The sequence below is a fragment of the Rutilus rutilus genome (assembly GCF_951802725.1).
Source record: "Rutilus rutilus genome assembly, chromosome: 3".
Classification (NCBI taxonomy): Eukaryota; Metazoa; Chordata; class Actinopteri; order Cypriniformes; family Leuciscidae; genus Rutilus; species Rutilus rutilus.
Genome location: NC_140211.1, coordinates 29690752 through 29703980, shown reverse-complemented (window position 1 = coordinate 29703980; position 13229 = coordinate 29690752). Strand labels below are relative to the sequence as shown.

Below are 13229 nucleotides of genomic sequence, written 5' to 3'. Positions count from 1 at the left end.
TTCAGATGACATCTTATGTTGGTCATACTTCCAAAAAGTAGAATCTGTGATTGCGAATGACATTATCCACACCGGCGCGGTGACTGACAGCTGCACATTCTCCTCAAAACATTGGATTCATCCGCGCTGTGCCGTGCCGAGGCACAACCCACGTAAAGTTGATAATTCTGCGAATAACTGCAATTGCAGATTTCGAACAGAGACAAAAAGAAGAAAAACTACGGACTGCAGCTTTAACTGTAACTTAATTGACTAATTTATGGGGACTGACAAGGAGAGAAATCTTAAAGTCAATTAAGAAACATGAAAAATGTTTTCTTTTTCTATCCAAAAAACTTAAGACAATACAGTTGAATTGCCTTTAAATGAAAGCCTTTAAAGCACTGCATTTGGCATCCATAGTGTGAAATTGAAAGTGCACCTTTCCTTTCTCATGGAAGTATGGTTACACAAGCCTCATCTGTCATATTTTCACACTTAATTAAATGCACTTGCATTTGAATCACAGTTCATAATAGAAGAGATTTTTTTATATACATGTCAATCTTTCTCTTCTACAGGATGATAAATGGGAAAAGAAATGTCAGAAGATTTTCTCATTCGCCCATCAGACCATCAGCGCTCTGATCAAAGCAGAGCTGGCAGAATTACCCCTGAGGCTCTTCCTCCAGGGGGCTCTGGCGGCTGGAGAGATCGGCTTCGAGAACCACGAAACCGTTGCCTATGAGTTCATGTCTCAGGTAGAGAAGCATTTTGATTAAATGCCTAATAGGTCACTATCAAGATGGTTAACATGCATAGATTCTTTATCCTTCCCTCTCATGTTCATTACTATTCATAATGATACGGTAATACCCTGAGAGCAAGACTAGATTTAAAAAATAATGATTGCTTTTCACTGACTGATTCTCACACCTCAAAATATAAATTCTAGAAAAGTGACTTAATTTTTGCGTGTGTGTGTCCCAAGGCGTTCTCTCTGTATGAAGACGAGATCAGTGACTCAAAGGCTCAGCTGGCCGCCATCACCCTGATCATTGGCACGTTTGAGCGCTCGCGGTGCTTCAGCGAAGAGAACCACGAGCCCCTGCGTACCCAGTGCGCTCTGGCTGCCTCCAAACTGCTGAAGAAACCCGACCAGTGCCGTGCAGTCAGCATTTGTGCCCACCTTTTCTGGTCAGGACGCAACACTGACAAAGGTGGAGAAGAGGTTGGTCCATGTCTTCCACAGTTTATAGGGCCACTGAAATCTGGTGTTCAGAAAATTGAATTTCTAATATTAGTAATTCTTTTGTGACTGTGAATTTTACTGCCCTTAAGTTGGTAATTGGATTGCAGGTTATGTAAGTCTCATTGAATAGTCTTGAACAAAGTCATGATGAAAGAGGTTATTCTTACATAATATGGCAAGCCGTTTTAACATTTAATCCTTAAAACCTACTAGTATCTATTTTCATGCTACTAGTACTTATTTTTTTAGATACTAGTATCTTTTCCATTAAAAGAACTAGTACTTATTCATTAGCTACTAGTGCTTATTCTTTAGGTACTAGTGCCTATTCTTTTGGTACTAGTACCTTTTTAAAGATACTAGTACTTACTCATTAGTTACTAGTATTTATTATTAGATACTAGTACTTATTAATTAGATACTAGTACCTATTAAATAGATACTAGTACTTATTCATTAGATACTAGTGCTTATTTCAATAGTGACTAGTAACTATTATTTTGTTACTAGTAACAAATTTTTTTTTTTGCCATTGACTTCTATGGGGATCTGTCATTTAGATATCAACTATTCAGTTCTGACTAGTATGTATTCCAACTGTGACTAGTACATATTTATTAGATACTAGAAGTTATTTATTAGGTACTAGTACTTATTTTTTAGATACTAGTACCTATTGAATAAGTACTAGTATATATTTAATAGGTACTAGTATCTAATGACTTAGTACTAGTATTTATTGAATAAATACTCGTTTTTTGAATAAATACTAGTATTTATTGAATAAATACTAGTATCTGTTAGTACCTAATAAATAACTTCTAGTATCTAATAAATACGTACTACGATACCGATACCTTGATTTCGATACCGGTTCCTGATCGATACTTTTTTCGATACCAATTTTATGAAATCCATTTTAACAAGATTACATAACACATTACCTCAGAAAAACTTTGGTTTTATTTTTTCAGTTTGACTCATGCTCCTTAGTCAGTGCACAAAGGAACAAAAAAAGCACAAAGGAACAAAATATTCCTTATACATATACATAAGGTACAAAATATTTTTTTTATAAAGAGCTCATGCTCACCAAAGCTGAATTTATTTCATCAAAAATACAGTAAAACTTGTAATATTGTGGAATAGTATTACAATTTAAAATCTTATTTGAATATATTTCAAAATGTAATTTATTCCTGTGTTGTCAAAGCTGAAATATGAAAACAGTTTTTGGAAGGTCATTTTTGATCACTTTAATGCATGCTTACTGAAAAAGAATTCTGACCAACACGTTTTTGAACGGCAGTGTAGGCCTACATTGTAGGTCATTATTGCAACATAAACACAGTCAGAGTGATCAACAAGGTATCTCTTCATTTACCAGTCGAAGACGCAGCAACTTTCTGCTCTTATGTTTACTCCGTGCACTGTCAAGGGCTTCATCATATCTGTCGCGGTACCGTCTTTGCAGCCATTATTTTACCACAAATACTGCATCGCGCGCTGTTGGCATCGAGCCTGGAGAAATGTAGCCACACTTTTGATCGACTTTTCCACATCTTTAGGGTATTGTGAGTGTGTGTGCTTGCGTGTCATTGAGTATGTGCGCGAGTTTGTGTGTGTGTGCTCGCGTCCATAGGCTCGCGTCTCATGAGAATGTGCGTGGACAGTTTGTGTGCGCGCGCGCGTCTCATAAGAGTATGTGCGGAGAGTTCCGCGCGTCTCGTGTGTGTAGAGTTTGCGTGTATGTGCGTGAGCGAATTTAGGCGTGTCGTTGTGCATTTCATATGTATTTGTTTGAGCACTGACGTTGACGAGTTAACCCCTTAGGTATCGAAATCTGGTACCGAAAAACAAGTCATTTTTCGATACTCGATAGTATCGAGGCAATTCGGTCGGTACCTAAAAAGTATCGAACTCGGTACCCAGCCCTACTTGCCATATACATAACCTGTTAGATTTGAGTCTGTCAGAATGATCATGTCTTGATGCTTCTCAATGGGTGTCATTTTCAGTTTTTAAGTGTCTTTCTGTGTGATCTCAGTAAGTTATTGTGGGTGTTTTGACAATGAACCGTGTTATTTTAGGTATGAAAATGAGAGTGTAAGTAGGATTGGATATTTGGGTATTTGCTGTCATTTCTGAAGCTTAAAGCTTTTCTAGAAGGTTTTTTCATTTAAGACTCTGTAGGTGGAAGATGTTCTTCTGAGTCATTTGTACTGAGATGATAATTAAGGGTAAATTGCTCACAACTGTAAATGAATCTGCCAGGGATTTCAGTGAAACTCAGTGATTCATTTTAGAAGCAGCATTTTGTGTAGGCTGTACACAGTTGGTTCAGAATCTGCCTGTGCATCTTGACCCCTCATATATAAGTGTGAATTTTTCTGCATTTCTCTCTGGCTCCATTCGCGCAGTACTCACAGCTCACTCTCAAAATTCAGTTGTAGCTCCTGGAAATGTAAGGTTGTCTGTTCAGTTATAGAGTATTGTCATTCTTGTTAATACCCAAACTGTGTGTGTTTGAATGTTCACCGTATTTATTCAACCTGGTTTCATGAGGAAATGTTCAGAAAATACGAATTAAGACCAGCTGGCCAAAATAGGGGGGGAAAAGTAGGTGGTTGGTGATTCATGCTTATATGTGACTAGCTCCTGCATTGCACCAGTGTGCCATTTTGCTGTGCAGTGTTGTGGCTATGATGTGATCATTCAGCTTCATACTTTGCACTATTTATTCTCCATTTAAAGTGCCTATTATGCTATTTAAAGGTTCCTAATTTTGTTCTGGAGGTCTCTTCATTTTCTCATAATATACATTGCAGCATCACCTCTTTTCTCAGTGTCAGACACGGTTCGTTCAAAGATTCAAGGCTTGTTTGACTTGAGAGCAATTCAAAAGTATAAGGAGCTATCTACTTTCTATTTGCCCTCGCGGTACTTTGGTGTCATTCACCGATCGGTCTGTGCAGCGCCGGTTCACGTCGAACAAGCCTTATGTCTCTCTAAACCCCTCCTTTCAGAGAACCTACTCTGCTCTGATTGGTCAGATGGCCCTGTTTGTTGTGATTGGTTTAAGTCTCAGCTACAACTACAGTGTTTGAGAGCTGGTCAAAGTAGACGTTGTTCGTGGGCAGCCAATGAAGATCATAGGCTGGTATTATGCAGATCTGTTACAAACTTAGATAGGTTTGTGCAGCAAGTAAGACTGGAGTTACTGACAACTTGTTTTATTAGTTAAAGAAAGAACCGATTCTGAACTGCCTGAGTGTAAGGAAATGCAGCATCAAGTATATTTTACTTTGTAGAGAGGTAAAAAAGTTAAGACTGAATCTGACTTTTAGTGTTTTTTTTGTGATGTTCTTTTCACATCCAGTGTTAAAAATTAAAGCATCATTTGTATGACCTTTCACCTCCCCTTGACTCACTCTGGTGTATATTATGACTGTATTACATAAGCAGGTTGTCAAGTGTATAATTTCAGAGTTTAATGTATAGTGAATTATATAACTGACATTCTCGCAGCGCTCAATAATAATACATCAGCCCCCTTGAAATGACACTTAGTGCAGGGGGCCTGTTGTAGCAGTGCTTATTTTCTTCTAGTATAGATCAATAGAGAATGTTGTTGTGACTCATACATGCATGTGGAGAGATAGGATCATGCTGTTTTTCTTCTCTCGGCTCCACAGCATGTTGTTGGGAGGTATGTGTTACCCCTAACAACAGCGCTTCCCAATCCAATTTGTACCCCCATACGCTGAAGCATGGTGCCTTTGCCAAGATAAAATGGAATAATTTGAGGCTGAACTGAAATCTTTTTTCTTTTTTTTTCTGTTGTCAGATCCGTGATGGGCGGAGGGTGATGGAATGCTTAAAGAAGGCTCTGAAAATCGCTAACCAGTGCATGGACCCGTCCTTGCAAGTTCAGCTCTTCATCGAGATCCTCAACAGATACATCTGCTTCTATGAGCGAGAGAATGATGCGGTATGACCAGAGATGCCTTTTCACATTTGATCATTCATGCCTTTGTTTTTCTTATTTGCTTTCTTTTACCTCTTAATACTTGCTCTCTTTAAACCTGTTGCCTTTGGTCTGTCTCTCCGTCTCTCACTTATTTGCAATTTCCCTCTCCGTGCTCCACATTTTTGTCTGGAGCAAGCAGTGCTAGATTATACCTAACTCTCACTCATCTGAGAGGAATCATCTGTATCAGTGTTCAATTTGGGGAAATTGAGTCAGGACTTGCCGGAGCACATCGTGGGCACAGGGCGGCAAGGGCTAAGAGGAAGCACAAACAAACACACATGCAGTTAAAGTCAAGGTGTGCCTATCAGACAGCAGACTTATTACAGAGGTCGCTCTTGACATCTGAGCTTCATCCAAGGACAAGGGCCTCTTTAAATGTGGAAATAAATGGGAGAGTCGAAACAAAAAAAATTCCCATGCTGAATTTCATTGACACATTTACCTGTCAATGTTTGTTCTGTAACAATTAATGTGTATAATGGAGAACAGCGTTGGGAATTTGAATTTGAATTTATTTATTTTGAAAGGGACAATGCACATTAATTAACATGAGCACTCAAGTCCATCATGTAAATGTGCCAGATTTAGCCATACAGGCTATTTTTCATCTGTAGTCCCTGGCAGGTTGATGATAAAATCCACAAGTCCATAAAACATAAAAACACATTCCAACAAACATAACCATAATCAAAGCATATTAATACAAAAACAGAATGACTTTAAATATAAGGAGACAAGAACAAGCCACTACTCCAAATTATGAAAACATGATTGATTATCCAATAACCACTGTTTTATGGATGCAGAAAAAGAAGTAAAAGATGTAATATTTCTTAATTTTGTAGGTATAGTATTCCAGGAATGTGCAGCTCTATAAGAAAAATCTGACTGCCCAAAAGCACTCCTTCTATGTGGTATTATACAATCCCCTCTAGTAGTGGCTCTAGTAGATGAGTTAGGTCTATGATTTTGTCTAATAAACTCATTAAGTGGAGGTGGGGGCCATACCATGCAAAATTGTATACACAAGTAAAATATCCGCAAATTAAATAATATTTTCCCAATTAAAAGAATCATATTTAGTTACAATTTTACAATGATGATATAAATTAGACCTTTTATCCAATATTTATATATATTTATCCAAAGCCTGCTTATAGAGTCTTTCTACTGATTGTAATGTAGTCCCCCCTGTCTGCGTCCAACTAAGGCAATAATTAATATTTGAAAAGATCATGGCATTAACATATAACTTTGAAGCCTTAGTGGTTAAATTATTTCTAATGTGTCTAAAATTGACCAGATTAAATTATATTTTATTCCCAACTTTATTTAATTTAATTTATTTTTTTATTTGATTTATTAGACAGTAACAAAAATAAATGCATAACAAAAAGTCATCACAGTGACATTATACATTAATCAGAACTGTCGAGGATAACACGCTTGTGTGATAATGTAAAAAACAGCATCAGAAATCAAATGCTGCCTATAAATCCGTAGATGTAGACACCGAAGTTATTTTTGTGTGTATATGTGTCTCTGGCTGTGTGAATTTACCTGTGATTCTCGTCTGGGTAAATTGCTCGCAGTGCTTACAGTAATTGCTTTAGTGCTTGGCAGTTTTTGCACCATGTCTGCATTGAGAGCAAGATCGCTCACATTTATAGAAACAAGAAATGCATGGCCATTGTAATCAACAGAACTGTCTATACTTCAAAATCTGTAGGAAACACTGGAGAAGTTGGTTAATATCCTCCAGTTTTCTATAGATCTATCTATACACTTCCGTCAGTAAGATTTTTGAAAGAAGTCTCATTATGCTCACCAAGGCTGCATTTATTTTTCTGCATCATTACTCCAGGCTTCAGTGTCACGTGATCCTTCTATTATGCTGATTTGCTTCTCAAGAAACATTTATTGTATTCATCAGTTGAAAACAGTTGTGCTGCGTATTATTTTTGTGGAAACTGTGATCGATAGTCATTTTGAAAAGAACCGCGTTTATTTTTAAAATAGAAATCTTTCAAAAAAGATTAAAATCTTACTGACCCCAAATATCTTTCACAACACATTGTTGTCTTCATTTCGATAATGACGTCGCTGAAAATAATTATAACTTGCAGTTTAGTGAGCCGGATGTTGATTCAGTGACCACTTTGATGAATTCAATTTGTCAGACTGAATCGAACCAGTAACTGCTCTTAACCTTCATTAAAAGAACCGATTCCCAAGAGTCATTCGTTAGACGTCAGACTGCACTGGTCTCGCTGCGTGTTTTTAAATCGATATAAATAGAACCAACTCAAAAGGCTAATTTGTTCATTTGTTGAATTGGACTACACTGGTTGCATTGTATATTGGTTTTTCTTGCAGCCCATGAGGACAACTCAACAGAAAGACAATTCTTGTCATTGTTTCATGGTACACATCAACCCATGTGGTACTAACATATCTTGCCTCATTAATTCCACACAATGTTTTTTAGAAAGATATGTGATGATAATCAGTAACCATAGTCTAATCACAGGAATATCACGATCTTACACTGTTACTAAGAAAAGCTCTCCACGCTGTCTTCATTACTTTCGGTCTCCAGATCAGCCTGGATTTACATTTTCTGTTTGTTTGTGTGCCTGTTTGTCTTACAGGTGACGGTCCAAGTCCTGAATCAGCTGATCCAGAAGATCCGTGAGGATCTCCCAAACCTGGAGGCCAGCGAGGAGACGGAGCAGATTAACAAACACTTCCACAATACACTGGAGCACCTGCGTCTGCAGAGAGAGTCGCCTGAGTCCGAAGGACCTGCTTACGAAGGGCTGGTGCTGTAGGAGCCTCACACATCTACATTTATATTTGTGTACACATGCATAGAGAGATATATGTATATGCCCACATGTGCACACCAGGGTATTCCAGCCAGGGGAAAAACAAAGCCAAACCCACCTGCCTCTCTACCCATTCCTCTTTCTGTATGTTGTTTTTGTCTTCTGCCTGTCTGTCTTATTCTCTCTCCCTCCTTCCTCTTCCTCTTTCTCATTTCGTGAGGAGTTTTCTTGTGAATTCCTTAGAGAACAGTGTATGCATTGCACTCCTACTCTGCGCTTCCTTCAGACTACCATTCCCTCTTGATACTATTGTTGCCATACAAATGAGCAAGAATAAAAACTATACATTTTAAGAGAGAGTGAAAAAAAAAAAATAATAATTTAGTGTTGCTCCACCACTTCCTTGCCCCGCTGGCCAAACAGGAGAAAAAAGGCAGGGCTTTGAGCCATGCATTGTTACGGTCTTTGTTTAGAGGACCTACACTTGATTCTACTTCGTTTTTTCAGCATTAATGTTTTAAACGCCATGCTGAATTGAAGACATTTGTGTAACTAATGAATAGTCTCGTTTCTCACCCTTTTACTTTACGGCAGACTCTTTGGTGGAGTGGGACAGTGTGTTGACTAATACGTGGAATGGGTGAACGTGTATAGACGAGTAGCTGTGGCTGTGAATCGAAACAATGTCAGAAGCCTTCTCTCGCATCTTGTCTACTTTTTTGAATTATGATTCCCTCTCCCTTCATATATTGTATGTATAATCTAATTGTAAATCAGTTACAACAAAATATCATTGATTTCATGGCATTTGCACAAATAAAAAATATTAACCCCACAGGCCTGTAGAAGTACTATTTCATAAGTCACTATAACAACGGAAGTAGATCCAGATGTTTTCTCTTTCGTATTTTGACGTATCAGAGTATAACAGATTTTTTTTTTTTTAAAGAATGTAGGATGTAGACTTTATTCTACCCAACTGTTGTTGGGTTTTGAAGTGTGGATGTTGCACTCAAAAATGAATGAAGCTTCCAATCGATTGTGGAAAGGCTGGGTTCAAGCAGACTAAATGATTAGGTAAGTCCGGGATGCGTCACCAGAGAAGTCTATCGATTTAACTGGAAAATCCAGTTATGACATTTTGATTAAACATTAGACGGTCAAAAAAAAAAAAACATTTTAAAATGAAATAATCCAATAATAGATTAAAATATTCACAAGAGATCTATAACATGCATTTAGAAAATATACATTTTAATTTCATGCTTTCTTCAGCTGTTCCTTTTATTGTTAATAAGCATACCTTGGAGCCAGATTTTGCAGTGAATGCAAGTATTAATAGTATTGTCTATTGGTTTCTCACTCAGTTTAAAGGGAGAATCTCAATGCATTGTACATCTTACTAGATTTATTCAAGTGTTCAGATTTTGCTATAAGCCCTGACATAATCCATAATTAGTTGGTTACTTAGATATGATTATAGGAATTATAGGTCATGCAGTTGCTAGGGGAACTACAGACTTCGCCAGCAATCCCTTTACATCCGTCATGTACAATCAGTATACAATTATGGATAGGCTGGTCTATATCCGACCATATCAGACCGTGGTTTCAAGAGGTACATCACTCCATTATGTTTGTAACATCACCAGTAGTTTATTTTGAAATGGGATTTTTATTTATTTATCACATACAAAGGCAAACATGGCACTGCACTGGACACTTTCAGACATTTATACATAAAACAATTCATTATTGAATTTCATAGAAAATTAGATAAAGTAGATAAAAGGTCTTTGTCTTTTTATTCACAATGTACATGAAAATGTTGTGCTACTGTTTATTACTGCTAGATACAAGCACATTGAGCAGGGTAGGGGGTGGACTAGCCCCATTTGTAAACAGTCATCCTCATAAATTTAATACTTCTGGTCAATGTTCTGAGGTTGTATTTTTATCTTGCTCGGACATAGTAATTTGCTGAAGGCTCTTTTAAAGCTGCTGTGGCACAGAGGATACAGGATTGGATTGATGGATGAGTTTATCCACAGCAGCCAGAACGAGATCTCATAAAGGTAGTGCTGGACGCACTGACCGTGACATGCTGCCCGAATGATCATCAACAGTGTGTAGGGTGCCCAACAGAGTCCAAAAACACAAACTATTACAGCCAAAGACTTCGCCACCTTCTTATCTCTAGATAGGCGAAAGCGGCTGGCTAGACTGGCAACCATATCAGGGCGATGTCTGTGTGATCCAGCTGAATGATCCACATAATGAAACTGTGCCTCACTGGATGGCAGGAGCCGGTCTCCGACCTGCATAGGAGACAAGTCTGCAATAGCGCTGTCTCTTCGTTTAGTCTGTCTGCCATTGGCGAACTCGGCGGCGGACACCTTTGCAGTAGAAGCTAACCGACAGCACTGTGACTTCGAGGACACATTTGCGGCCCCACTTTCCTCTACAGGCCTCACAAAAAACACACGCTGTACATCGCCGGCTCTGAGCGGCCTCATTTTGAGGCTCCTAAGCCGCATGTGAGTCGGCTGTTCTTCTCTCACTGCGCATCTGTTGCGGATGTTGATGTAAATGCTGAGGTTGAAATAAGTGACACTTATGAAAGGGGTAAAGAACTCGACAGTTGAGGCAGTCATCAGAAAATACCAGTTGAAGTAAAATTCGGCATAGCACTCTCCATCTGGCACTACGCTTTCTCCTGCGATGTGTTCCCAACTGATAATAGCCGGACCATAAAGAAGGAACGCTGCCAGCCACACGCAGAGCATCTTCAAGACAGCCTCTCTGGTGATCCCCTTCTGGCAATGGTAACTCACCTGAAATACAGATTTATAACTGAATTAATATGAATTACACGTAGGGCTAGACAGACAGAGCGAACGAAAGAACAGCGGATGGGCAGACAGATGGATAGATAGGTGATAGGTTGCCAGATTAAATAATTAAACATTATGATTAAACGGATGTCTCAGTGCATTCATCTCTAAAGCAGATGCAATTGGTTTCATGCTTTTGTGCGCTGCTGCATGCTGGGATATAAATAAATGTTGACAGATGATTGACAAGTGTAAAAGTGTGCATGGCATTTGTAGATCAGCACTCACTGTGCCTGTCCAAATATTTATGCATGTATGTGATGTAAAAACGTATTCGTGTTGGATTGATTCATCTTTATGTGAACAGCTAACTCCTGAATGGAACTGTCTATATAGAAATGTTCACAGTGATACTTGTTTTATGCGGAAAACATATAATCTGAAATTCTTCATTTTTAGCATTACCATGTTTTTTTTGTTTTTTTATTGTCAAGGCATTAAAACGTATCATTAGGCAATTATTTTGTAATATTGTGGTCTGTGTAGCTATTTATAATTGACTTGTTAAGCTGATTTATCTATGTTCAAAGACAAAGTGTTTTTCCACATTAAAAGTGCATTTAACTCTTCCACAGGAATATGTCATACACGTTTGGCACGACATGCGGGAGAGGATATTATGACAGAATTTTCATTTTTCGGTGAGCTATGGAAGCTTGTTTCCGCCACAGAATAAAAGTTAAAAAAGTAATTTATCTCGCAATTCTGAGGGGAATAAAAAGTCGCAATTATCTTTTAAAATGTTTTATTCTGTGGCGGAAACAAGCTTCCACAGATATCCTTGTGAATCATCCATGTGTTATTGCTGTGTTCATCTCTGAAAACCAACATTTATTTTGTTGTCATTTCTTATCAGTGGTGGTTCAGACGCGTTAGTTTGAATTACCATTCTCCAAAACCGATTTCAACTAATTAGGAGCGCTCAAATGTCATAGTCTAATTGTAGCTACACAGTCCGTGCACTCATAAAGTAGCCTTGCCTACAGCCAACCAAATAGGGTTTAAAAAAAATGTTTAGTTCTTCAAAGAACCTTTTAGTGAACAGTTCTTAAAAGAACTTGTGTGTGTGTGTGTCTGTGTGTGTGTGTAGAACATTTTAATAATCTAAAGAACCTTTTTCTACCATAAATGACCTTTTCTGCAATTGAAAGACATAGGCATAGATGGAACTATGTCCACTTGTTTTCAAATGTAAGCGTGTGTGTTTGCGATACACTTACCGCTTTAGTGACGGACTGAAACCTGTCGAAACTGATGAGCACGATGTTGAAGACTGAGGCGGTACACAACATATAATCCACTACCAGCCACAGTTTACACAGACCTCTGCCCAGCCTCCACTCACCCGTCAGGACATAGGGAATATACACGGGGATGCAAAACCCGCCTGAAAATCCATTAAAACACAGACATTTCAACACACTGCAGAGTTAAAACGAAAACTGACATGCAAAAACCTTCATCACTATCACTCACCGACAAGAAAGTCCGCTACGGCCAAATTTAAAAAGAAAAAGTTGCCTTGTGTGCGTAAACTTTTCTCAACCACAAAAGCTAAAATGACAAGCGCGTTCCCGAGAACCGTGGCGAACACCAGCAGTGTCATGAGAACTGTCAGGAATATTGAGGTGGATGGAGTAAACTGGCCATACTGTGCGCGCCGGTTATCAAATGTGTCCAAGTCGCCGAGAGTCGCGTTTTCCCTCTCCAGCCCCGACCAGTTGGACGACTGTGGATTTCCTGATTTCCACATGAATGAAACGGCTGTAGGTATCCCGGGAGAGTGAGCCACGGACAATAAAGACTGCATGGTGTTGCCGCCGTTTTCCTCCGTCAACAAGCGATTATGCATGACAGTCGGCGCTTAAAAGATGCCGCTCCATCCGCGCGCCTGACAGTGACTGAACTGCTCATTCACAGTTCGGCGAGACGAAAGGCACGGGCGGTCGGGTTTTTATACCGATAGGGCACCGTGCGTTCATTGGCTGCTTATTTAACGCTGCTCGGTCTGATGTCGATGCCTCATCCAGGATTACTTAACGCCAGGTTCACACATAGCCTACTCCGTTTGCAGTGCGTATGGTACATGCGTCTTGGATTACGTATGCGATGCAGGAGCAGCACGCGCTTATTGTGCTTTCACATAGGCTATATGATATTCCGCGTTTGCAATGCGCAACTGAACCGCGGCTGTCACCACAACATGTCTTCATTCTTTTTATTTCCAATCCAAAAGTTGTTAC

General features: G+C 38.9%; 2 protein-coding genes across 2 annotated transcripts in view; one reads left to right on the top strand and one right to left on the bottom strand.

Moving 5' to 3' along the window:
* vps35 (VPS35 retromer complex component) overlaps window positions 1-8927 on the top strand; it is a 31320-nt gene extending 22393 nt beyond the window's left edge. Inside the window, exons 14-17 of the mRNA XM_084404859.1 lie at window positions 561-740; window positions 971-1210; window positions 5079-5222; window positions 7916-8927. Of these exons, the coding sequence (XP_084260985.1) occupies window positions 561-740; window positions 971-1210; window positions 5079-5222; window positions 7916-8095 (744 nt within the window). The 3' untranslated portion in view covers window positions 8096-8927. The remainder of the gene's footprint in view (window positions 1-560; window positions 741-970; window positions 1211-5078; window positions 5223-7915) is intronic.
* An 804-nt stretch (window positions 8928-9731) lies between these two features.
* hrh3 (histamine receptor H3) lies at window positions 9732-12915 on the bottom strand. Its single transcript, XM_084404860.1, has 3 exons — window positions 12463-12915; window positions 12207-12373; window positions 9732-10926 (listed from the first exon to the last, which is right to left on the bottom strand). The coding sequence occupies exons 1-3, from the start codon at window positions 12836-12838 to the stop codon at window positions 10012-10014; spliced, it is 1458 nt and encodes a 485-aa protein (XP_084260986.1). The 5' UTR covers window positions 12839-12915; the 3' UTR covers window positions 9732-10011.
* Window positions 12916-13229: the final 314 nt, after the last annotated feature.

Bases quoted from the DNA above. Each gene is read 5' to 3' on its own strand.
- hrh3 (XM_084404860.1), bottom strand. From the start codon at position 12,838: ATGCATAATCGCTTGTTGACGGAGGAAAACGGCGGCAACACCATGCAG. The intron at 12,374-12,462 runs GTGAGTGATAGT...ATGGATTTTCAG, and splicing joins CGTAGCGGACTTTCTTGTCG to GCGGGTTTTGCATCCCCGTG. The intron at 10,927-12,206 runs GTAAGTGTATCG...TCTGTATTTCAG, and splicing joins TTCAGTCCGTCACTAAAGCG to GTGAGTTACCATTGCCAGAA.